Raw genomic sequence first — 27,808 nt, 5'->3', positions numbered from 1 at the left:
GGTCCCTGAATAGGGACAGAGAAGGTGAGTGGGGTGGAGGTGGATACAGAACTGGATGGTATAGCCCACCTCTATATCTCCAGGACCCATCAATCCATTGTGATGGTGCTCCAGAACCACAGATATGAAATAAATTATTCCCAAATGGAGAGGATAGGACTTGAAAATCTGAAGGGATTTGCACTCTGCTCCTGACCAAGCAGTCAAATCCATTGCCTTGATGTTGATGGAGGTTGATGAGCAGAAATGGACGTGAAACCAGATGCCTTCCTTCTGTGCAATGTTAGTCTCTTTCAAGATTGTTCAGGCTGCCTATGCTGTGGGTAAAAGGATTACCTCTCTTGTGACTATGGCTTAAAGTGCTTATGCTTAGGTATCAGAGGGTAGACCCCCTTAGGGATCTCAGTGTTGCATGAGTCCTTTAGAGAACATAAAGCCCCATCTGTTTTTGCATTAATAAGTTAATCCTTTGCATGGGTGACCCTCAATTGTTATTTTAACTTTTTTAGGGATCCCTGAAGAGTGGAGCAAGGAAGATCTCTTTGCAACTGAGGTTGCCACCAATCTGCAGGCAGTAACTGAAGTATCAAAGGCTGCCTGGAGGGACATACATGATACAAGCTGACCCTCAGTGAAGATGGATTTAAATTCTTCCCTGTCATCTTGTGAAAGCTCAAATATAAATTTGGGTTTGGGATCCCAACTAATACAATCATATTTCACCAACAAAGCTTGGTAATTGGTGATTCTCACTTGGAGGTTTGATGTTGAATAATTCTTCTGACTGAACAAGTCTAATTTTTTAGACTTGTCCCTGTCTTTATTTACGCTGACTCTGATATGAGCTTTTGTTAACTGCTGCAACCATTAATGAACTAGGCAAGGATTGCATATAAAACTGCTCATATCCCTGGAAAGGAACCTAACAGTGGTTTGCTCTCTTTGACGTTTGTGCTAAAGAGTCAGGCTCTTACAAGGCATAATGGAATTTCTCATGCTTCCTCTCAGTCTAAGAGGTGAGTTTGTGCGTGAAACTTAGGTGTATTTTTCATTAAATACCTTTTCTTTAATTTTTCACCTTTATTTAAAACCAAGGAAATTAAAAAAGTAACTATAATGTTCAGATGGTGACATTAATTGCACAGGTAAAGAAATTCACAATGAATGCCCTCCAAAAACCTTAAAGACTAACAGATTTGTTTGAGCCTAAGATTTTGTGGGTAAAAACCTCATTTCTTCAGATGCATCCATCTGAAGAAGAGAGGTTTTTACCCACAAAAGCTTAGGCTCAAATAAATCTATTAGTCTTTAAGGTGCCACCGGACTCCTTGTTGTGGATACAGACTAACATGGCTACCCCCTGATACTTGACTCCAAAAACCTTAACTCTCTCCCCTTTCATTTCAACAGGGTATTTCAACATATGACCAAATAACAGGTAAATGTGAATTAGTACCTGGTAGATAGAGAGACAAGGTGGATGAGGTAATATCTTTTTTGAACCTGCTTTTGTTGGTGAGAGACACAAGTTTTTGAGCCACACAGAGCTCTTCTTCAGATCTGGTGGTCCAATAAAAGATATTACCTCACCCACCTTATTGCTTTAATATCCTGGGACTGACATGGCTACAACTACCCCGCATACCTGGTAAACAGTTCAGTATAATGTAATTAGGGAATCTTTCTTTTAAAAATCAGAATTAAAGAAATCTGCAATAATCTGAAATAATGCAATGATATGCAAACAAATAGTCAAATCTATGTTTTAAAATAAAACAAAAACAAAAAAAGGAATGGAATTTTGAAGTTAGATTTTTTTATTGAAACCAAATGCAAGCATAATAGCTGATCTTCAATGCAAGTCCATTAATCTGCTTTGTTCAGAGGTCTGGACATGACAGACGCAGAATTTCTTATCCAGCATTAGAATCGCAAGAAGTTGCAGTGCTCTCCAAACTCAGTAATAGTTAATTTTCAAGAAACTGGAAAAAAGGTCCTCTTTGGTAGAGCATCTAGCCCAGAATTCTGTCTTCCGACAATGGCCAATGCCAGACACTTCAAAGGGAATGAACAGAACAGGACAATTGTCAAGTGATCGATCCCTATTGTCCAGTCCCAGCATCTGGTAGTCAGAGACTTACGGACACCCAGAGCATGGGGTTGCATCCATGACCATCTTGGCTAGTAGTCATTTGATGCACCTATCCTCCATCAACCACAGATGAGAAAGCAGAACTTGGACTGAAATTGGTTTGAAGTAGAAGAAATTCACATTTGGGGGGTAAAATAAGATTTTAATCAGGGTTAACTCCAAATTATTGTCTCTGAATATAGTGAAGAGGAACTGCCCTTTCCCCCCCATACTACTCATCCAGAAAAAAATATTAATTAAATTGAATTATTCACACTAATGCTTAAATTGCACATTTCACTATAACTTTAGATGCAAATATGTAGTATGTTTATTACTGAACACAAGTGCATAACCAAATGTACAATGAAATAGCTCGTAAGAAATCTCTTGAGGGGTGAAGTAGAACTGTATTCTGGGATACTCTGGAGAAGTCTTAAGACAGGAAAATATCTAATAATAATTGATCCTTACAATCTTAGTTCACTGTATCCCATATACACATATTTCAATATATTTTTTAAATCAAATAGCAAAATGTAAATAGCATGACACTCACTAGTAGAACAAACAGAACCTCTGTCAAAAAGGATTTTTTTCAACTTGCTTGTAACTTTGCCAGCTTTGCTTTTTGGTAGACAAACCCAGGAGAGCAAATAAATGCACGACTATAGCATGATACACTAGTTTATTCAAAAGTTAAAAATATGGCCATGGACCACAGTACAGGAAGATAACTGCATTAAATGTCTCTTTATGATAGGCATCATCACTGAAAACAATTATCAGATTTGATCATAAAGCAAAAGCTTTCCCCACACTGCAGATTTTAAATTCCAGAATATTGTTTAAAACGGCACTTATATTAAAATGACGATATATTTTTCATGTAGTGTAAGATCAATATATAAAATGGAAAGTAAAAATTAAAAAAAACAGGAAAAAGGAAAGGCTACAATCCTGAGAAACACAACTCTTAAAAAGATGCAAACTGGCAGTTTTCAATACTATTATCTTGCTTTTAATGAAAGCAGTTCTTACCTGGGTATGTGATGGGGGTAAGCCTTTTCGGCCATATACTCCAATCAATGCATCTTTCTGAAGGGAGATATTGAATTTTAGAAACTGTGGCTGATCAATGAAGAGCTGTGATCTCCAGAAGATCCCCGGAGGAACCTCTTGTATTGCTCTTCGGCCTATATCAAGTTCTCCAGAATCTATAGTGTTGTTTTCTTGTGCAAATCCCCCTAATTTTACTAAAAGGTTAAAAAAATATTAAGAGATTAAACATTAATACCCACTTTTTGCTCTCAGTCTTCTTTTAAATGAGCTGTCAAATATTTAGACTCCTCTCAGATGAAATGTTACTTGAGAATCTTTCTGAGGATATTACAGATCCTGAGGAATTAACTCAAGTGGAACTAACAAAACAAAGATCTCACAGAAATACCTTCCAAGTCAGAATGCAATGATTTACCTGAGAATATCTATTAAAGAAACTGTTTTAGGATCATCCCTCAGTCTTGATCATTATGAACATAATTATCTTGCAAAGTACGTGTCTTGTTATTTCTTAATGAGGATTAACTATGGTGTTTATCAGTCCTAATAAACATACAGTCACACTATAAAGTGTAAATTAAGGGAAAATGGATTATACAGCTTTTCAAAGCGATGCTCATGTAAACAACAAAAACAATCAGCAGAATTGATAAGTGCAATTTTCACTAAATTAAATAGAGCATTCATTTACATTCTCTAAAGTATTTTTTACAAAGTCAATTCAGTTGAATGAATACAAACAAACAGACCCTTCCCTGTTTAAATTATGGATGAAACAGCCAAAAAATTCAGATTCAACCCCCACAGAGTTAAGAACAGGGATATTGTTCAGTTCTTTACAGAGATAGGTTCATGCCTTGACCCATATTACACTAAACTATGGATATGTTTTTACCTGGAAACTTAGTTCAAATAGTCTCCCACAACCCAATCCCATCCCACCCCTGCCCTTTTTCTGCTTTAGGGCACTTTCCAAAGCATGCACCAAATCCTGCGGCATGATGAGTGCCCTCAACTCCGACTGAAGTTAACTGGAGTTGTCCCATTACTTAATTAATCTTCAAAGCACCTTGAGAAGTAGACAATTATAGAGTGATGTTTAACATGAGGCAGACAGATTGAATGACTTGCTCAAAGTCACAGAAAATGCTACTGTTAGAACTAGGATTAGAGTTTAGGAGTCCCTGGTTCCTAGCCTTTTGTTTCTATATCTATTGTGTTCTTTGTACAAATGTTGCTCTCTACTTATCGCACACTTAATAAAGCACTTTTCACAAACATCAAAATGATGTACATGAAATATAAAAATAAAGTGAGGAAAGGTAAATTATAGTAAACACACAAAACAAAAGTTTTATGACTTTTAAGTTTTAAACATTTAAAATAAGAACGCATTCTTTTCTGTGTCTGTACAGTGCCAACTCCTAAGGCCTTTTGGCATATCACTATTTCTACTACTAGCAACAAAGAAAGTGTTTAAAAGACAAAGAAAAAGGTCAGCCACAATCATGGCACCGATATCCCGCTCCCTTAATTCTGCAGATTCTCCCTGGTATTGGGAATCTTTTGACAAGTATACAAACAGAGCAAGAAAGGTGAAAAGAAAGTTGCATAAATATCCAGTGTGCCACACCACACCATGGGAATGCTCTGCAGAGAGGATTCTGAAAGCTGTGAGGAAACCCTACAGTGTGGTTCTAATGGTCAGTGGAATGATAAAAAGGGGCCTCTTCACATATGGTCTTGGCCTCCAGTACTTCTTGGCTGTTGCCTATTCTAAGAGGGGAAGGAGAATGCTTGCCACTTCCATGGATCTATGCAGGGAAAACTGTGAGGTGAATCTTGCTGAGAGATTTCCTCTCTCCTGGCTTCCCTTCTGTGGAAAGGATGAGATATGGCTCACAAGACCAACCATGTGAAGGCCTGGTACAGGTAAGGCATGAAGGGAGAAACAGGGGAAGTTTCCCACCACTTGGAACCAGGAAGATAGAGGTTCACAAAGCCAACAGAAAGAGTGGAGACAGGGCTGATGCTGGAGGAACCTGACCTGTGGCTAAAGAACCAAGTGGTGTGAGAAGTCATAGACTGACTTGCAAGTGTCCACAAACTGAATAACAACATACCTTGTTGGCACTGATAAAACACAGCACAGAGGGATCTGATGCTGAAGTGCATAAACTTTCAGCCAAAGCACTTGATGTCAAAATAGCCAGTACCAGACTTTAAGGAGATGATACTGAGGCACACAACATCTCAGCAGTAGACACTAAAGCTTTGAATACAGGAGCATGGGAGACACCAGAGACCAAAGAGGCCCTTGACACCGGATGCAAAAGCAGAAATGGCAACTCACTGGCCATGGTATCAAGAAGAGTCATGTGACTCCATTTCTTCTCTCTCTTCCTTAGCTCTGAGAAGAACAGTGGTATGGAAGAAAATCCTTTGAAGACTCTGTACGTCTGGACTCCTCATTAACTCACTAGCAAAGGCAATGTAGCTTAGCGCAGGTAACCCCTTTACACTCACGGTGCCAGACTTTAGGGAATGCAACCACGAGGCTGATGAATTTCAACAGTGTTAACTAATACTAAGCATCAGACCTTCCAATTTTGTTGAGTTCCTATGCATCAAGCCTGTTTCAAGCACAGACCCTGTCTGATTGCCAGTTACTAAATTCACAGACTGAGACCTGGATTTCAGCTTCTCCAGATTTTGGTACTGGGGACAAGACCCACATAGCAACCTTAAGTGAAACCTGAAGCAGCTGTCTCAGGCTCTATGACCCTGTCTGGATTAGGAGAAAACATATTTTTAAAAAAACTATGTTAACTAATTCATTTTAACTAATATAATTTAAAACTCTAGAGCAAACAAGACAAGTTGTATGTTAATAAGCCTTAGCTGGTCAAGGTGATCCTTGACGGGAGCAATATGTAGCAGAACTGTAGTGTAGACACAGTCAGAAAGCAATATATATTTTTACCAACTTACTTTCTTTTTCAGTACCTAACCTATTACAAAGTTTCAACCAAACCAATGTAAGTGCACTGCAACATGGTTGGCTGATGCCAAATTGGCTGAACACGAGTCTAGGCAGCTATTTAAAAAACTGACAATATTCGGAATGTGACTGTCCTCTCTTGCATGACTTATTTCCACAGTTATTCATCATTTAATGCAACAAACTGAAATAACTTTCTTTACAAACTTTTAGAGTATAAATAACTGGATTACATTTTTAAATGCTAGTTGAGATCACAGACTAATCCTTGCCATTTTTTGAATGTCAAAGATGACTAGAGATTGCTCCTGAATTAAGCAGATGTTGAAGCACTATCAAAAGGTGTGCAACAAGGACTTACATAGCTATGTTTCAGTGGTGGTGATGTCACTGAAAATGTTTAACCTGCAGGATCAACAAACCAATTGATGTTCTGTTTTTCAACTTTAAGAGACTGTGGAACATCTGATCTTGAAGAATCCAGATATACATATTTTCTACACTAACCAGGCCATGTATGAACCCTTTCTATCTTTCTACTTAGCAATTTTCAACAACACTGACATCCTACTCCAGCACATTTAGCTGCTTGTTTCCTACCACTTCCTCCAACTTTAGGCATGTTGAATCTTATACATTCACACACTGATGTTTGGTAATCACTAAATAATAAACACTTATTTGCAGAACTGACCAGCAACTTTCACAATGACTACATTTAGAATATCAACAATCTTCTGTGAAGACTGAAATAATAAGACGAGCTAGCCAGCTTTGTACAGACCCACTTTATCAGATGTCCTGCCCACCCTTTCTGAAGCTTCCATGTTTTAGCAAACCAGTTCCATCTAGCAGATAACTCCACCCGTTCCATTTACTCCACCAAAAAAAAATAGGAATCGATTGCAACCGCTAGCCACATCCCTCTCACTCCACACTAATCAAATTCTCTCTCAATCATTATTGACTCCACTCACTTCCCTTCCCAGGAATGGGGCTTCTATACTGTTCTCTAAATTTCCTATTGTTTCTTAATAGGCATAGAAAGATTCTTGATGTTCCCATCATTTCCCTTTTAACGTTTTAAAATAATTGAAGTCATCTTCCACAGATGGAAATTATACCCTAATGTTTCTCATTTCAAAAAATTTCAAATATACATCATGTTCTTTTATATAATTCAGTGACAGAAATTCAGAATATGTAAACACCTGAAAATACCTGCAAATTCTTTTCTTCCAGTCTCCCCCAATTCCCTCCCCACCTCAAAACAAAACAAAATGCAAAATAAATAAAAATTCAGAAAGAACACTTCTCCCAGGAAAAGCTGTTTTTTCTCCACAACCTATTATCTACAGATATATATATATATATATATATATATATATATATGTATATATATAGGCACCTTAAACAGAATACTATAAACAAAAATATTGGTAAATTCTATTTCTAATCCTTAAGATTATGTTGTACAAAAATCTCAACTAAATAAATATTTAGTAGGCTCTACTAAGATTTGCACAAGAAAAATGAATCACATGTGTTGTCAGACTACTTTCCAAATTTACATGAAGTCAGAAAATACTATTGGAATATTTACCAAATAGCTAACACCTTCGTTAATCTAGGAAAGAATTGCTTAAAATATATGTCCACAATGTAGAATAAAATGAACCAAAACATTAAGAGACTAATAGTGACTGTTGTGGAGTGTAATTGATGATATACTTCCAAGTCTTTCATAGGCACACTAATTAGAATACTGGGAAGCAAGGTTAGATTTATAACCAATCAATAACACACCCTCCAGTTCCATGGCATAACCTTGGATTCATACCACCTACTATGAGATGTCTGAGATAATACTGTACAGCCTTCTACAAATAACCACATGTCATAACTTAACACTGCTGGTAAACTCCACAGACATCACACCCAAGTGAAATCAAAATCGTCCTTGCAAATGTACCTTTCTGGAAAAATCAATATAGCATCTAATTAAGAAACTATTCCATATTTCATTCACATGAAGTACTGTAAACAATATCAATACAAGTTCAATAGATATTCATGCTAGTTACAGTAATTATAATGTATTTTAATTCACATATAATTTTTTAGCTGATTTCAAATTTTCTAGTACCCTGATGTAGACAACTTTAAATATGATTTCTATGGGAAAATGGTACATTAAGAGAAATGAGCTAAAATAAAAAAATGCAGTTTCTTCATTTTATAATCAAGAAAGCAGAAACAATTTCAAGTTATTTTTGCTTTGTATAGTTTTCTATTACATATATAAAATGATGTCCAACAGCATATGGTAAAGAACGTGCCCAGTTCTTACAGCAAAACAATTAAAGCTAGGACTCCTATTTTGCATGCTCAGCTCTGACAGTTACTGTGTTACACAACCTCTCTATGCCTTCTTTCACCTATATGTCAAATGAATATAGTACCTACCTTCCTCATATATGTCTTTGTGCAGGACAATGAATTGTTTGTAATGCACCTTGAAGTCCTTAAATAAAATTAAACAAGTTCATTTAAAACCCTACTCCTGTGTCATTTGGAATCCTCCTTTTTATGCCACCTAATGCAGTACCACATTGTGCCTGGGGGAGTGAGTGGTATGTTGCCTATATTTCATCAGCAATATAAGGAAAGTCACCTGAAAAAGCTTTAGAAAAGACTGTTCAGATAATCCAGTCTTGTCTGACAAAATTTAAGGATGATTTAATATGTTTTTATTGTTGGCTAATAACTAGATCTGATTTCTACATGAACTTACTTTGGAGGTGAGAAAGTGGCATTTTATAGATTAAGCGCTGCTAATTTGCAGCGTCTATACTTTTGACTGGTGAGATAATAGTTAGCAGTTACACCACTATGGGCTGTGCTATCCTTTTGACCTAAGCAGAAACAGGACTGATCAAGGTTTAGATAAAAGCCCTCCAAGGAAAACTCATGTGCCATAAGAAGCAGAACTGTAAATTCAGTAGGAGGCCCTCTTGCCTCTGAAGCAGAGCTTCAGCATGTAAGTAGGGCAGTGGTTCAGAACTGGTGGCTGGCCCAGACCCAGACTCCGGAACTTGCAGGGGTGGGCAGCTGCCCTGACCCTCGCCACGCAGGGTGCGCCAGCTGCCCCAGACCTGGACCCCGGAGCCAAGTGGCTGCCACGGACCTTGCAGGGCTGAGAAGCTGCCCCAGATCCTAGAGCTTATGCGGCTGGGCAGCTGCCCTGGAACCTGCCACGTGGTGCAGCCAGCTACTCCGGACTCCCACCATGCAGGGCAGGGCGGGCCAGCTGCCAGCCCTGGACCCCTGCCGCATGGCTGTCCCAGACCCCAGAGCTCACGGAGCTGGGCAGCTGCCCTGGACCCTGACCCCGCAGGGCTGACCCCTTCGAGCTGGGCAGCAGGGCAACTCGGACCCCTCTGAGCTGGGAAACTTGGAACCTGGCAGACCCGGGCATGTGGGCGGCCTTTAGCACACAGCTGAGGTGGGCCACAGCTGTGTGCTAATTGGGCCGCATGTTGAGAACCGCTGCATTAGGGAATGCTGTACTGAGGGATACTTAGTTTTCTGGATGATTAGCAAATCTCAGGCACTGACCATTTGTTCACTAAATATAATGGCAATTTTCAAGAGTGAATATGTTAGCCCTGGTGCCCTGGCTAAATTCCATACTCAGTAATTATATTCCGCCTACTTAATATTCCTTTTGCAGTTTAAAATGGATACTGTATTGTCGTTCTTTCATGTAGTGTTGATGTATGCTATTGAATGACTATTGCCTTCCAAATCTACAGGTGGTATCATTTCAGTAGTGGATGAAGCAAACCTATACTGAATTTACAGGATTTGGGGATCTCCAGAGGAAACAAAAACGTGAGTCGTCATAATTTGATAGCTCATGCAACTCCCTATTATCTCTAAAGGAAAGGAGTTGTGCTCAGTCTTTAATATGCCAAAAAATGAAAATGACGATAGTGTCAATGAGAAAAATGTTTTATATAAAAAAGAACACTGACTAATCCCAGCTGAAGAATGCAGCAGTAGAAACCACTGCCACAGCACATATATTCATTAACAATACAATAGCTTCTTTCTATTCCTTGTAACAAGTAAGAAGCCATCCATATAAGGATAGAGATAATGGATACGTAAATACAAATCAAAGACACTCGGCAAAAAGAGAAGAGAAAAGAAAGAAGCACAGTGAGCCTTACAAGACAGGCTTTATAGGCCTAAAGAATGACAGAAAGAGGGAACTGAGCTATGTCATTTCTATAATTTGGAATTGTGATATCTTGAAAAAGTTTTGGGATGGCAAATGCCAGCAAAGACTTCCTCCTCCTCAGTAATGAGGAGATCAGCAGCACCTTGTGAAGATGGATTTTTTTTTTGCGGTAATGAGGCAAACACCATTTAAATCAAGTTTTCCATTCAAAATAGGGTTGCCAACCCTCCAGGATTGGCTGGGAGTCTCCAGGAATTAAAGATTAATCTTTAATTAAATATTATGTCATGTGAAGAATCTTCCAGGAATACATCCAACCAAAATTGGCAACCCTAATTCAAAAACTATTGATTTTAAAGACTCTCTTAGCAAAAGGTGTGCAGACTTTTAAAGGTTTAGAGACTCTTAAAGGGCAACATGAAAAAAAGACTGATAAAATATAATCTCTTTATGTGGTTTGTATTTTAAAAGCTCCCACAACAAAATTAATATAGTAGATTGACTTTATATATAGCTGATTGAAGAAGACTCAATAACATACCCTAAATGCGTTGGGGAAACAGAAGAATGTACCACATATGACTTACTAAACTTCAGCCAGAAGTAAAAATAAAACTTGAATAATATAGAGGGGAAAAAGGTAGTTTTTTTTAGGTAAATAGGTAGTTGATAGCAAGGTCATCACAACTTTTGCAGCACACACATTAATGTATTCACTCTTGCCAAGCTGTCCCTTACATGGAAATTACCACATAGAGGATTCAGAAATCAGCAAGTTCCTCCTCACAGAGTTTTGTCTCCATTTGCTCAGGAGTACAGTTTGCAGGAGTACAGGAGTGCAGAACAAAGAGGGGTTTTGGCCTTGAAACTATCCAGATCTAATGGAGACTACCAAGACTACAGCCAGTATATGGAAGGCCTATTCCTCTGGACTAGCTCTTCCAGTCATCTCCGGCTCCCTGACATTGTGGCTCTAACAGCAGGCACCGTTCCAGAGAATCCCCATCTTCCTACAATCAGAGGCCCCCTGAACAGGGCTTCTAAACTTTGGAGGAGGAATGCAGCTAACTTAGTACTGACAGGGTCAACATTAATTTATCTAAAGGAGATCCAAAGGGTTGATGGGATGCAATGACATCTCCACGTCTCTTCCATCCAGCCCTATCTAAATTCCCTGTCTTCTCTAGCTGCACAGGCCAAACTCTACAAGCCCAGAGGTTTAGCCTATGAGAACTGCCAGACGGGTGGCACTGCCCCTTTCTACATCTGTAGGTCAGGATTTACCGGATCCCACTCCCTCCATCCATGTGGTGGGAGAGATGATGTGGTCCATTACAATCTGAATAAAACTTTAATTGTTTACCTCTACTGTACAATTTTTTTTAATACTGTGGTTTTTTAAAATGGCTTTATAATTTCATTAGAACTACATGATTATGGTGGAAAAAGATGAGGATGGAAAACGAAATGATTTAAGTAGAACACAAGTTCAAGAAAAGGAAATGTTAAAAAAGAAACTGAGTAAAGTTAGTCTCACCATTTTCACCAGAAGGTAACGACACAGTGTTTGTTGGCAAGGTATCAGCATTCACTTTTCCGTTCTCAAATGTGTCATTTTCAGTCTGTTGTAACTGCCAGTTGAGGCCAAAGAGATGCATCGCTGGTGATAAAAAACACATACTTTTTAAGGAGTTTGGTGCTCTTAACTGCAGTGTCAAGTGATAAATACATTTATGACAACTCACTCTAATAATAAGAAAAGGAGTACTAGTGGCACCTTAGAGACTAAGCAATTTATCTGAGCATAAGCTCTGAAACCTGTCACTCTAATAATGACATTTCCATGTTTTTATGGCAATAGCAAATTGTGTATTAAAATATACAACAATAGGAACAAGCGTTTACAGCAGAGGTGAGCAAACTACAGCCTGAGGGCCACATCCGGCCCGTGGGACCCTCCTGCCCAGCCCCTGAGCTCCTGACCCGGGAGGCTAGCCCCTGGCCCCTCCCCTACTGTCCCCCCCTCTGCAGTCTCAGCTCACTGTGCTGCCGGCGCAATGCTCTGGCTGGTGGGGCTGTGAGCTCCTGGGCAGTGCAGCTGCAGAGCCCAGCCTGACCCGGTGCTCTGTGCTGCGTGGTGGCGTGGCTGGCTCCAGCCGGGCGGCGCAACTGTAGTGCCGCCAGCCACCGGTGCTCCAGGCAGTGTGGTAAGGGGGCAGGAGTCCCAGTGGGGGGTGGGGGGGGAGGAGGGGAATAGGGGGCGGGGTCTGGGCCACGCCTGGCTGTTTGGGGAGGTACAGCCTCCCCTAACCAGCCCTCCATACAATTTCCAAAACCAGATGCGGCCCTCAGGCCAAAAAGTTTGCCCGCCCCTGGCCTACAATGTAATTATTCAACGACAGTTTATGCTGTAGCACCAAGCAACTGCTGTATGTGCAGTTTAGTAATATAGCAATATCAGTGAATTCAATTGGCAATAAGCTCCATTAAGTAACAATACCGTGCCTCTATGTCTCACACTCAGTCTAATCGCACACTTAATGCTCTCGCACACTCATCTTGACTCTTGCACTACTCTGTCAACAGATAAAAGACAAAAGTCTGTGCCCCTTCTCCTTTCCATCTCTAAGGGCTTGTCTACATTACTGCTGGATCGGTGGGCAGCGATAGATCCAGTGGGAATCGATTTATTGTGTCTTGTCTAGATACGATAAATCGACCGCTGTGCACTCTCCCTTTCACTACGGTACTCCACCGGAGTGAGAGGCGCAGGCGGAGTTGATGGTGGAGCGTCAGTCATCAACTTACCGCAGTGAAGACACCGTGGTAAGTAGATCTAAGTACGTTGACTTCAGCTACGTTATATACGTAGCTGAAGTTGTGTAACTTAGATCGAGTTCCCCTAGGGTGACCAGATGAAATGGACAAAATATTGGGACACTTGGGGTAAGCAAAAAAAAGCATCCGGAGCAGAGTTGCTGAAGCAAAAAAACCCCAAAATACCGCCTGAGCAGCCAAAGCCGTAATATTGGAACAAATGGCTAAAAATCGGGAATTTATCAGGACGTCTGGTCACCCTAATTTCCCCCCACAGCATAGACCAGGACTAAATCTTCTGTACAGATAAATCACTTTATTTTAAAAATTAGGCTGCCTAATTGAGTTCCTAAAATAAATAATTCTGTTCTGAACAGCCAAGCAGGAGCAACCAAAGATAACAAGCAGCAGAGAGGAAGCATGCTCCAGACATTAGGGAGCTAGCCTGGGGACTCACAAGACTGTGTTCACTTCCCTAATCTGTCATAGACTTTCTGTGTGACCTTGGGCAAGTCACGTAGTCTGTCCCCACCTCCATCTGTAAATGGGGCTATAGTATCCCTATCTCAGCAGGCTGGGATAAAGTTAAATATTGTGAGGTGCTTAGCTACTATAGTAATGAAGGCCATATAGTATTTGAGATATTGGGGGTACTCCATTCTCCCCCCCCACCTCTTTTTTGTAAAAATTGCAAGAACATAAGAAAGGCCATAATGGGTCAGACCAAAGGTCCATCTAGCCCAGCATCCTGTCTTCCGACAGTGGCCAATGCCAGGTGCCCCAGAGGGAATGAACAGAACAGGTAATCATCAAGTAATCCATCCCCTGTCACCCATTCCCACCTTCTGGCAAACAGAGGCTAGGGACACCATCCCTCCGCATCCTGGCTAATAGACATTGATGGACCTATCTTCCATTAATTTATCTAGTTCTTTTTTGAACCCTGTAATAGTCTTGGCTTTCACAGCATCCTTTGGCAAGGAGTTCCACAGGTTGACTGTGCGTTGTATGAAAAAATACTTCCTTTTGTTTGTTTGAAATCTGCTGCCTATTAACTTCATTTGATGACTCCTAGTTCCTGTGTTATGAGAAGGAGTAAATAACAGTTCCTTATTTACTTTCTTCACACCAGTCATAATTTTATAGACTATCATATCCCCCCTTAGTCGTCTTTTTTCCAAGAACAAGTTAAACTGTATAACTATTTACAGAGTAATTAGTCAAATTTATCTCTGGTATCATTGAACATTATTAATTAATCCCATTGTGTAGAGCTTCAAAGCAGAAAACTGATTTACACTAAAATTGTTCTAATGTCATATGAAATTTTCTCAAACTTCTTAATATGTATGGTTTGTTTTTTCCCCAATCTTCCACACCATCCAAGCCTGATTTTATTTTAAACACTGTACACTAGCTTTGTAGCCCATAGTTTTGCAGCAGATGTTATCTATAAAGCACTATTCCCAGAGCAGAGATTGAAAATGATGCTGGTGCACAAAAGTGTTTTTGTAAAATAATGTAATAATGTAGGTTTAATTTTTTTAAAAAACTATTAATATAAAAATATCAAAAAGCTAAATAATTAGGTCTCATTTCTTCTCTTCTTCCTCTCTCTCACGCATCATTGTTACAGTCAATCTCATTTATCACTTCTGCACTCAGGGCACGCAACTTCATCCCATTTGGTTCAGTTTTTGATTCCCCAATCTATCTGTATTGACTCTGGGCCTGATCACGAAGTCCTTACTCAAGATTAGGCCCTCTGTAGGATTACACCCTCCACCAGTGCCTTCTGTAAAAAAACCAAAAAAGCTTTTAGTACTGTATGTTCCAAAGATTAAAGTCCTCCCTCCAGATAAATTATTCTCTTCGTTCCAAGTCTCTGACTCCACTATCACTCTCCTTTCTCAGACCTTTAATTGGCTGTCGAGGCCTGAAATCGTAGTGATCCTTGATCCTCAAACCTTATTTCTTCCTTTTCTTCCGCCTCCCTTTTGTCTATAAATCTGCCCATCATCTTTGCCAGAAAATTGCCAGAATTAGCCCTTATTTTGACCCTGAGCTGAAATTCTTCATTATGTCTTAACTATGGTTCCTATTTGATTCTTGCACCTCTTTTAAATATGGTCTTGCTAAATTCCTAGGGCCAATTATATTTGCAGTTTTCCTGGTTCATTTCACTGGCTCCAATGGGGTTAAAGTACTGTAAACAGAACATAATTTAAAGAGGGATCTAAAATACTTCATGATCCAAAATGCTCCAAGTAGACTACTCCCCTACTCCAGTTAATGGGACTAAATCGTCTCCAACCTCTGCCACCTTTACTGGCTTCTTGTCATTCTCTGAATCTAGTTTTCTGTTTGGGGAAGAGAGCATCATTTAGTATGGGATAGAATGTAATATTGCAATCTGCCCCGAGTAAGAGGCAGTGCATAGTTGCTTCAGTTTCTGTGATCCACCTTACCATTCTGATCCCATTTTAGCTGATTCCACCCCTTGCTGATTCCACCCCTCCACAATGAAGATCTTAGCACTTTCCCTCATCCAGCTGGAAGTCTCTCCCTTCCCCATAACAATTAAAGAGGTGATTAAGTATAAATTTTAACACAAGCCCATTCTTTTTAAATTATGATCAAGTCTTTCTATAAAGCACTTTATGGCAACGTGTATGATGGAAACCACAGAAAAATAAATTGCTGCCTTTTGCCCCCTCCATTCTTCTAACAATGCCAGCCTTGTTGCCTTGTTTGCCCAATTCTCCCACAACCAGCTCTAGGCTTGCTTTTTTATAGCCCCCTATGCCTGGAACACCTTCCGGAGCTAATACACTAGATCACAACTTCAAATCCCTCGTCAGAACCCATTTCTCTCATGAAACTAATGAGAAATTAGTCAGTTAATAACTCCTAGATAGTAAGATAGTTCGGGATACTTTGTGCAAATGCCTCCCCACCTCAGACCCACCCTGCAGAACTACAAATGTGAGTGTAAGTTGTCTCCCTGTCCACTCTGTTTGTATGGTTTTTCCCTTTTTAGCCCCCTATTCTTGTTTTTTGCCTTTTAGATTGTGAGCTCTTTGGGGCAGGAAGTATATTTTTGTGTGTTTAGAAAAAGTGCAGAGCTAGTAGGTAATACCACAACCTAAATAAAAATAACATTTTAATTTTACAATTATATTTTCATTATCATGATCTCTTCTTTATAGCATTCCAAACTAGCATTATACCAAATCTGTCCAACACACACACATTATATAAAAATCAACTGATTCATGAGGCATAGGCCTAATATACAGCTATTTGGGGCACCATTTTAGAGACGCAGCTAGGTAGGTAGGTTCGGGAGTGGCAGAAGTGAAGGGAGAGCGTAAGGGGAACACTGAGGAGAGCTGGCAAGCTTTTTTAAAAAACAAAAAAAATAACCAATAGTCCCCCAGTGGAATGTGACACATGCTGGCCATACAGAGCAAAGGAGCTGTGTGCAAGCCAGCAAGAGTGGGTAATAAAGAAACATGTCTGGTCAAAAAGAAAAGGAGTACTTGTGGCACCTTAGAGACTAACCAATTTATTTGAGCATAAGCTTTTGTGAGCTTAAATTGGTTAGTCTCTAAGGTGCCACAAGTACTCCTTTTCTTTTTGCAAATACAGACTAACATGGCTGTTACTCTGAAACCGTCTGGTCAAATGGAGGTAGGGGGAGGGAAGAGAAAAGGCCTTCCCTGACTGGGGAACAGTAGAGGTAACTGAAGAGAGCCAACTCTGTGAAAAGAAAAGAACTGCAATACAGTCAAAGGAATATACCGGGACTATAAAAATGGAGATGTTCAACGTTTTTATTTTATGGCCTGTGGGCACTCCTGGGGTTGATCTGGCTCTGCGTTTATTTTTAGGATATCCCAATTCAGTGGTACAGTACTTTGTGTAGTAAAAGTATGGATGCTCGTGTTTGGTTTCTACTTTCATTCATTTTCAGTGCTTAAAACCCTAGATGGAGCCCTGGCGGTAGCTAAAACTCAGTGACACAAAGCAGCTCTATATCCCATAAACCCTAGTAACTTGAACATGAACTTTAGGAAGAGAGTCAATGACCACCTTTAGTTTACATTCCGTGATGCTACGACCCATTACATATACCGAAGTCACTATGATCATAATGTCCACAGGAGATGCAGATGATTTTAGATTCCCTTCCCTTATTGCTGGGTAGTTTCATCCGTAAACACAAATTCAGCTATCAGTTCTATGCTGATGACTCACAGATCTTCCTCTCTACTCCAGACCTGTCTACTTCTGTTCAAGCTAAAATCTCTGCCTTCTCATGGATGTCTAGCTGCCAGCTCAAGCTCAACACAAGTAAAACAGCGCTCCTAATCTTTGCTCCCATGCCCTGCCCCCTATCTCCTTTCTCAATCGCTACGGACAACACCACCATGTTGCCTACAACTCAAGCTCATAACTCCTGGCCCTACCAAATTCACAGCCTATTTTTGTAGATTTTGTAAATTTCACAGTCACAGCTTTTTAAAAAGCTTTGAATTTCACGGTTTCAGATATTTAAATCTTAAATTTCACAGTGTTGTAACAAAGCATGAATATGCATTTAAAATGACAAAATAGAAACACATACAGCCCATGACGACCCCCCCCCCAAATGACAACCCCCCCACCATCCCATGCCACCCTTATTTCTGTGCTGCTGCTGGCAGCGGAGCTGCCTTTAGAGCTGAGTGCCTGGCCAGCAGCCACTGCTCTCCAGCTGCCCAGCTCTGAAGGCAGCGCAGAAGTAAGGCTGGCAATACTGTAACTCCCCACCCCATAACAGCCTGGCAACCCCCTTTTGGGTCAGGGCTCCCAGTTTGAGAAACACTGCTATATGGTAAAAGTACACAAAAGACCAGATTTCATGATCCTTACGTGTTTTTCACGGCCGTGAATTTGGTAAGGCCCCACTCATAACCTGGGTGTCATCTTCAACTCAGACCTTTCTTTAGGATCTCACACCCAGGCTCTCTCTAAATTTTGCTGAATCTTTCTGCACAACATCTCTAAGATGTGGTCTTTCTTATCCATTCATACAGCTAAAACTCTTGTCTAAGTTCCTATCATCCTGTGTTTCAATTACTGCAACATCCACCTCTCGGGTCATTACAAAGGCAGCCTTGCCCCACTTGTATCCATGTAGAATGTTACTGCAAAGATCATTTCCCTAGCTCATCGCTTTGATCGTATCACCCGCTGTTTGCATCCCTCCACTGGCTTCCCTTGCTCTAACACATCAGACGCTGCTTGTACTCACTTTCAAGGCTCTTCATGGACTATTCCCATACTACCACTCATTTCTTATTGAATTATTGATGCTCACCTCCAATCTGCCCATGGCACCAGCCTCTATTGCACACTTTAAATTTTCAAACAAGAACCTTGGTGCTAACTCCTATGCAACCCCTCATGATTCACATCCACAAAGCTCTCATTATCCACCTTCAAATTCCTCCTCAAAACTCTCCTTTGCCATGATGTCTACAAAAAACATTACAGTGATTAGGCTGCTGGTGTACTGAGACCACCGCCTATCACACTGATCAATATTATCTAATTGTTTCCTTGTATTCCCCCCCCCATCTCTCTTTATCCATCTGTTGTCTCTTGTCTTATACTTAGATTGTAAGCTCCTTGGGATGGGGCCATCTTTTTATCCCCCTGTGTTTGTAAAGCAAATAGCAAAATGGAGTCCTTGAAGTCTTTGCAAGGTCAGTCAGACCTCTGGCATACATTAAAAATCTGTTGGAACCTGATGAATTTATTTCCAAATAAGGTTACTTCAAAAATAAGTACCCACCTTCTCAAAAATGGTCCTATACCATAGACTTTGGCAAAGATGGGTTAATAAACTAAATATGAAGCAGGCCAAGTCAAGTTATAAATTTTCCAGAAGCAATTACACATATTTTTATAATGTCTCAGAAATGCCTATTCTTATTTCTTAAAATTAAAAAAAGACTTGCAAATTCTGAGGTGAAACAGACCTTTTCTGAGGAACATAAAGGGGATACACAATCAAGATTGTAATAGAAAGCTAGTCATCCATCTCTCCACATAGTAAATTTTGGGTTTGATTGGTTTGTCCCAGGGTTCAGTCAGGTGGAAACAGGAGAGGTACAGGAGACTGAGAGCAGGTTACTAATGAAATTTATCAGCCACTGGGATCCTACAACTTCAGAGATTTAAAACTCAGTAGGATTTACTGGCAAGCAACTAAAAGGAAAACAAAGTTTGTACTGAGACACCAGTGTATGTAAAATGAATAGATAAAACCATCAAGTGTGTGTGGGGGGTGGGGGGGGGTCATTACAGTTGCCAAAGGTTGGAAACTGGTATGTTTTGGGAAGATATATTCATTCTTTATGGGAAAGATCTGTGCATATGCAATAAACAGATCGGAAATCAGAGAGATGTATTCACTCCTCAGGACAAAAATTCCAAAGCACCTCAAACCCTTTTTTATGTGTACGCATGCACCTTTGGTCACACATTTTTATTTATTTCTGAAGCACAATAATTTGTGTACTCAAGTGATAGAATGTACTTATGCAAAATCCACTGGGACAAACTGGGTTTTTGTATGTAAATTCTATCAACTGTGCATGCAAGTGACACTGCTCAAAAATGCATGTGAAAAGTGCTGAACTTGCAAAGTTGCCTGCACATAAATGGAGGCTAGATTTAAAAATGCTGGCCCTGCAATAATGGAAAGTGAAATAGGCAGCTAGAACTCTGGTCAATGTCTGGAGTGGAGATCTCTGAAGAAAACCCCAAATGCTGTTGAAAGTAGCAGAAGTAATGCAATGGGTGGTACTTTCACTATGGTACTGGTAATGAACCAATTCTCCAGTATTGGGTTAGAAAGCAGTGTGCTGTTGGAGGTGATGTCTTTCAGATGAGAGGGCTGTCCACAGGTCCAAGGATCAATGGAGGATGAGAGGGTGAGAAGTGAGTAGCATGGGGTAGAGTCAGTGAGCATACTGTTCCCCCAACCTGTCACTGGGATGACCAGGGAGGAAAAAGAAATAACAGCCTGGGTAATGGGAGAACACTGGGAACATAGAAATGGTGGCTTGGTGGTCTCCTGGGAACAATTTTATCGCATGTTCTGTAAGGGAAAGTGACTGAATAAAATGGTGAAATGTGGCCAGAGGAACCCAATAGTGTTTGCCTCTCCCATGAGTTTTACTTCTGCAGATCTGCTGTATGATAAAATTCCACCTTTCAGTATTGAACTCTATCATCGACTGCTATTGCTGTATATATCTGGGTGATCGCAAGCTGAGGTGTATAAATTGCTTCCCTAGAATTAAATGGAATATATATATTTATATATATACACATACACATTCACACACACACGCACACACACATATTTATATACCCCCACCCCCATACTCACAAACACCCATATTGATTAAAAGAAAAAGAAGACTGTTTACATTTCCAAAACAATGTGAAAAGATTATAATGCAAACCAAGTAAATTGCAATTACTACTCAGTGTTGCTGAGGCATTATTTTCCATTCATCTCCCTGTTGAGAATGAATTTTCAAACGAAATATTTGAAAACTGAAGTTTTAAAAAAATTATTTACCATGTGTTTTTCTTGCAGCTACAATTAGAATTTGAACCTTCTTAAGGACCTAGAGTGGGCTGGATATAATTCAACTTGAAAATTACTGATTTTCTCTAATTTTAACCTTAAGATATGCAGCATAATACTCCCAATTTGGTAAGAGACAGGTGTGAAATAAACCCCTTCATTTACAATCTGATTTGCATTCATCTGCTGTCCACTAAAAATATGCTTTTCAGATGTACACTTCATTGCAGATCAAGAAAATAGTTAATTAAAAATAAGTGAAATGATCAAAGCACAAGTTCTTCATATGCTTTTGGTCTTTTCTCAAGTTATCACAAAGCTAGTTTTGGACGTGTAAAATCCAAGCAACAGCAATTTATGCTGTTCAACCTCATCAGAAAGTAGCCAATAAGACGATGCATGTTTTTTTAAAAAGAGTAGCTGAACCTTTACTTCTCAAAGCTGTACATTTATAAATGGAATTTCACTGCATGATCACATGGAAACTTGCCAAAGTCTACTGAGATCTCTTCATATAATAGTTGGAAAAGTTGTGCTCTCTATCCTTGTATTTTTGAATGGATTTGACCCATCCATTAATTTTGCAGTTTTATCTGTGAAAAAATCTAATCTTGATCCCATATGCTCCATTTTCTGTAAAACTTGTTCATAAAACAATCTTTGCAAAACACATCACAAAGGATATTGCTTAGAGAGAATGTGGCAACAAAGATACGTCAGGTAGATTTTATGGATGAGGTTTCTTTGTTTTGGCCTCTAACCAGACATGATTATATGATATTTTTACACATTCTATATTTTTCATTTCCACGGTTGTTATGGGTGGATGATAGTCTCTGCATTTTTTCTTGTTGTTCACTAAAAATGGAATGCACAATGTGTATTTTTCAAAAAATACACATATGGCTGATGTCACATTCTATTTTACAGGTCAGCTATTTTCTTGCAATAACAATGATCATCTTATCAACTGTCAATAACATTATCTGAAACTTAATCAAGGTTCAACTGCAACCCTAGGTTTCCAATAACCAGGCCTAAAGAACATTACTCAGTAGACAATTACAGACAATATTTATCTGATATTCATCCTGTTTCCTATTTGTGCCTTTATTCTAAAGACTCCAATATTACCCAGGATTCGCCACTGAGTAATACTCTAAGATGATATGTTCAGGCCCTAGAATTTCGGCTGAATATTGTTTATTTACACTTGTGATGAATGAACCTTAAAAAGTATAGAGTTTCAGTTCAGTTAAGCCAGCCTTGCAAAATTATATTTGCCCTCAAATGAATACTTTATTTATTTATATTATTTTTACTTACAATTATTACTGTTATTTTACAGAAGATGAGAAACAATGTCATTTGTTTTCATCATTGTGTTAAGGCAGGGATAAGCATATTAGGCATATGGTTTGGCAAATGTTCAGTTTTTACAAGGCTGAGTTAACTGTTGGTCGCTTACTTACACAGTTTTTCAGCTCTCCCTGTTCACTCCTTTCTCAACCTTTCACTCCTTCCTCCAGAATGATCTTTCTCCCTGCCCTCGAACCCCTGGCAGCTCTCTTCTGGGGCAAGGTTGAGGCTCAGGTTCATTCTTATATTTTTTTATGCCATTTCCCCCAACTCTATTAAAAATCTTTTCCAAAGCCACATCAATCATTGCAGTGCTCACAAAAAGCAATCTGTTTAGAAAAGAAATACTAAGTAAATTACACTGCCATTATATTGTCTGAGCATCTTTTGGAAATGTCTCATTTATGTGAGCACATCACAAAAAAGGGTACAAATTTGGCCTTTTATGGTTTAAGAGCTTTAAGGTTTAAACTTCAAAAATTCTTAAGGAATAGCAAAACTTCAAATTTAAGTATCTAGGCTATAAGAATAATAATGAAATGATTCAGTACTTTGAAAGGTACTATAGGATCAGCTGACAATCTACTTGCATGTTGGTGGCAGAGAAATGTGCAATCTGTGAAAAGATTTAAGAAACCAAATAGAACAGAGTCAAATAAAGGTCAGATTAATATAATGTTCAAATGACACACTGAGCTGGGATTTTACAGTTTCTAGTGAAACACTTGTGCTGTGTATTTCAAATCTCATAAATGGGTAAAACACATCAAAAGCTTTTTATATCCCATATTAAGAGTGATAGAATTTTATAGCAAACATGCAATAAGGAGAAATGTAATGAGCTTTAATGAAGGATGATAATATGGTTTGATAAGAATTTCTGGAATGTCACCAGCTCAGGAATGTAAGACGAAAGCATCTGTATGTAAAGATTGTAGTTTGTTATTTGGACCCCCACAGGGCTAAACTGTGATTAGAACTACATATTTTTCCATAAATTAGCTTTTGTTTTGAATTTCCTGCTGAGTTCACATGCAAGTTGATTGAATGTGCAAGTCAATATATAGGTTTTCTAATCCATTGCTGTTTGTTACATTTTATGCTATTACAACCACCTACATGTAGATCAAATGTAGGTCACTGGGGTCCATGCAAAATAACCCATGGCCCCTTTGGAAAGATTTTCTAAGTGGTTATCCCTATGCTAGATAATTATCACTTACCTATTCTCAATGCATGTTTGCTTAGATACGTAACAAGTCAAACACTTGAATCAGACTTACACACAAAACCACACAGTTTGTTTAATAACACATATAATGCTATTTGCAGTGTTGTTATAGCCATGTTGGTCCCAGGATATTAGAGAGACAAGGTGAGTGAGGTAATATCTTTTACTGGATCAACTTCTGCTGGTGAAAGAGACAAGTTTCCAAGGTATACACAGCTGAAGAAGAGCTCTGACAAGCTTGAAAGCGTTCTCTCTCTCACCAACAGAAGTTGGTCAATAAAAGATATTACCTCACCCACAATGTCTCTGTAATATAGTAAAAAGAAAAGGAGTACTTGTGGCACCTTAGAGACTAACCAATTTATTTGAGCCTAAGCTTTCGTGAGCTACAGCTCACTTCATTCCAATGAAGTGAGCTGTAGCTCACGAAAGCTTAGGCTCAAATAAATTGGTTAGTCTCTAAGGTGTCACTAGTACTCCTTTTCTTTTTGCAAATACAGACTAACACGGCTGCTACTCTGAAATCTGTAATACAGTGCTATGGCAGAGACACTGGGTCTCTCTACCCAAGGAGTAGCACATAGCTTCATTTCTTTGCCTTCAAACATCCTCCAACACACTCCTCTGCCCTTCTACATCCTAGCTCAACTCCCTGATCATTTACCCTGGTGCAACATGGGAAGTCAAGATAGGATGAGAGCTGAGGCGGATTAAGGTTTCCTGGGTCCCTGGGCCAGAGCAAGTGGGGTCCCCCTCCCCATCCTTCCTCCTGTGGCCCTGCCCCATCCAACCTCTTCTGCTCGTGGCCCTTCCCTCAGCCCCACCCCTTTCTGCCCCTTCCCCGTTCCACCCAGGTTCCGCCCCCATTCTGCCACCCCCACCGCAGCCCTGGAATCCCTTTTGCTCCTTTCTGCCCCCCTCCCCACTGCGGCCACAAGACTGGAGAAGCTCTGTCCCCGCACCACAGTACCAGGGCGCCGCGGGGACTGAGAGCTCCTTCATAGAATCATAGAATATCAGGGTTGGAAGGGACCTCAGGAGGTCATCTAGTCCTACCCCCTGCTCAAAAGCAGGACCAATCCCCAATTTTTGCCCCAGATCCCTAAATGGCCCCCTCAAGGATTGAACTCACAATGGGTTTAGCAGGCCAATGCTCAAACCACTGAGCTATCCCTCCCCCCTTCAGTCACAGGGCTGCAGTGGGGGTCTGCCAGAGAGAGGGGTCAGGCACGGGGGCTTCTCCTGCTGCCCCGCGGCTTCTGCCAGGGATGAGTGAGGGGTGCTGGGACTTCCCCCACCTGGGGGCTTCTGCCGGGGATGGGGTTGGGCCGTGGCTGCTGGAGGGAGGAGGAGGCTTCTCCCATCCTACGGCTTCTGATGGGGTCGACCCGGGGCTGCTGGGGTGGGTGTGGGGCTTTCCTTGCCCGGGGCTGCTGCGGGCAGTGTGGTTCGGGCACTGGGGCTTGCCGCTCCCTCCACCCCACCCTCCCCGGCAGCTGGGGCTATGGGCTTCCGTCCCCGGTGGTGGATTTTTTCCAGGGGCCCTCCAGTTGGCTGGGCCCCCTGAACACAGCCCCATGGCTAATTTGCCACGGATTAGAGACTGTGTGGGGAGTCATTGTGGGATGAGCAAGGACATGGAAGAAAGGGGAAGGTAGATTTGTTTGTTGGCTTTGTTTGGTTTTCCTCTTTAGGTTTATGGAAAAAACAATGAGGAGTCCTTGTGGGACCTTAGAGGCTAACAAATTTATTTGTGCATAAGCTTTCGTGGGCTAAGCCCAAATAAATGCGTTAGTCTCTAAAGTGCCACAGGGACTCCTCGTTGTTTTTGCTGATATAGACTAACATGGCTACCCCTCTGAAACCTGTCACCATTTAGGTTTATGGGTTACTCAATAATTGTGCTATGAACCTGTTTGTGGGTGGGCAGAATGATGATGAAACCTCACTCCCTCTTGCTTGTATACTCTGATATTAAAACAAGCTTACAGACAGTAAAGAAATCAGGAATCTACCCTGTTTTTAAGAAACTTTTGATCGTTACTCTTAAAAAGCCTTGTCATCAGAAAAGGTACAGAAATTGGGACTGATTCAATATTGTCTACTGTATTAGATGGTGGTGGTATAAACAAAGAGTTGGGCCTTGTTAGTCAACAGGAAAAATAGTTTAGAATTTCATATTTAATTTAATTTAAAGTAAAAATAAGCCACAACACTGGGTTCTAAAAATCTGCAGGAGATGTTAAGAACAGAACAATATTAGTTCTAGGCCAGCAGCCACAGCTGAAATTGATGGGAAAGTGCTATCAACTGAGAGGCTGGCTGCCATTCATGTTATCATATGAATGGATGTTGGATCAGCAAACAGGGCAAATGCTTTAAAATAATTACCCTGTTTTGGCTCCTGCTGAATCAGAACAGCAAACCCAAATCCATCTCTCCTTTTCAAATTTGTGGGAGTCTGCCTGTCAACTCCTCCATCCTTCTGGGATGACAGTTTAAGGATCTGCTCTCTGACTTGCCAGAGAGAGAAAGAGAGGAAGCAGATTGGGACCCACATCCTGGAGAGTAGCAGGGTAGCAGTCCAGAGACCTGTCATCCAGCAGCTTGAAAAGATTGGTGGGAGCAGCCTATGGACATTCTCTGGTAATGTTAGCTTACTAGTAACTTCTGAGGCCCAGATTCTCAAAGGTATTTGGGCACCTAACCCCACATTGAAATTAATGGGAGTCTGGGCCCAAGAGATTTGTAATTTCTGAAGATTAAAGAGTAGATGGAATGCAGATGAGTTAGTGACATCCACAAATGAAGAGTAAAGGCACTGAACCAAATTCTGAGCTGATTTATACCCTGTGCAACCCAACTAAGTTAAATGGTTTGCTAAAGGCATCAATCTGTGCAGACCGCTAATGGTTTGGAATTTACATCAGGGCTGCTGAAATATGGCCCTTTACACATTTTAGTCATCATGCCATCTATGTACTATAACAGAATACATTAGTATACTCTATTAACAAGACCTGGCAGTGGAACCCTACAGATCTATCTCTTTACTTAAAAGATGGGTGAGCTAGCTAACTTTCTACATGGCTGCCTTTCTTTCACAATACCTCAAAAACTACTCTCCTATACAGTTATTATAACAGATTGTTTTGTGTGCTACTATTTCATCATATTTAGGCACAATCATTTTACTTACCTGACTGGTTTTAATATTTGGAAAAAAAGAGTATTTTAAATGCAAACTGTGATACAGCATAGCCAGAAAGCAGCAGGAGAGTGATATAGAAGAGATATATAAGTCCCAGGAAGAGGAGAAGCCTTATTCCCTGTAGAGGGAAGAAAGGTTTCTATAGATTAATTAAAAGCACCTGAAGCCAATTAGAGCACCTGAAGGTAGTCACCTGATAAAACCCCCCTGCTTCAATCAGCTAGAGGAAAGAGTTGGAGCAGAGTGCAATTTGGGGAAGTGTTGTGGCTGGCTAGAAGACCAAGACCCTAGGTAAAGACATACCCGGCTTGTGCAGAGAGAGAGGGCAGGAATCCCCACAAGCTGAAGAGCAGCAGAGGGAAGTAGCCCAGGGGAAGGAAGCACTAGTTCAAGTGGTTTACCACTATCCCTAGGGCATCTGGGCTGGGACCCGGAGTAGAGGGCAGGCCTGGGTCCCTCCCTCTCCACTACCCTTCTCTGGGTTACTAGTGGGACAGTAGATACCCTAGTTCAGGGGCAGGAAACTTTGCCCTGAACCCCCACCCCCAGAAGAGGCAGCGTGGGACCCACTTTGCCACAAAACACAGAAAATGCAAATGTTCACATCATCTGTACACTCATAACACATTTTCTTCTCCCAAAACACAAAATTACAACTGATATTATGAAGGATGATTCCTAAGGGACTTTTGTATTTTTTCTTTTCACGAATAAAAAGTCTTTTGAAAATGGCATCTTTATATGAAAAGATTTTTAAAGGTTTCTGCACATTTTTGGTTTAAAGGGACCATATTTTCGAAGGTTTCTGCACTTTTTGAGAATGCCTAAACTGTATTCACAGAGCTCCTGATGCAGCACTAAAGGGATTTGCGCACACATACAGAAGCTGTGTGTACATGCAATTTCAGTTTATGAGAATGCATCAACAACCTTGGACACATGATACATAAAGAAATTTTGGTTGTGTTTATTTACTATTTACAGGGATGTTTATGGGTATCTAATTTGAGGGAGACATTTTTAACATCAGTAATGTTCAGAACACACACTGAACAAGCAGTTATATTAGTAAAACATAATCATTTATATACTAAGTTAC

General features: G+C 40.3%; 1 protein-coding gene across 33 annotated transcripts in view; it reads right to left on the bottom strand.

The window, feature by feature from the left end:
- TENM3 (teneurin transmembrane protein 3) overlaps positions 1-27,808 on the bottom strand; it is a 2,195,833-nt gene that overhangs the window by 128,978 nt on the left and 2,039,047 nt on the right. For all 33 annotated transcript variants that reach the window (XM_073341694.1, XM_073341703.1, XM_073341702.1 and 30 more), the window contains 2 exons: positions 11,978-12,100; positions 3,173-3,387 (listed from right to left, as the gene is read on the bottom strand). In XM_073341694.1, coding sequence (XP_073197795.1) covers positions 3,173-3,387; positions 11,978-12,100 — 338 coding nt within the window. The remainder of the gene's footprint in view (positions 1-3,172; positions 3,388-11,977; positions 12,101-27,808) is intronic.

Source organism: Lepidochelys kempii, chromosome 4, assembly GCF_965140265.1.
Source record: "Lepidochelys kempii isolate rLepKem1 chromosome 4, rLepKem1.hap2, whole genome shotgun sequence".
Taxonomy (NCBI): domain Eukaryota; kingdom Metazoa; phylum Chordata; order Testudines; family Cheloniidae; genus Lepidochelys; species Lepidochelys kempii.
The sequence above is the reverse complement of the archived record's forward strand: the minus strand, read 5'-3'. Positions and strand labels throughout refer to the sequence as shown.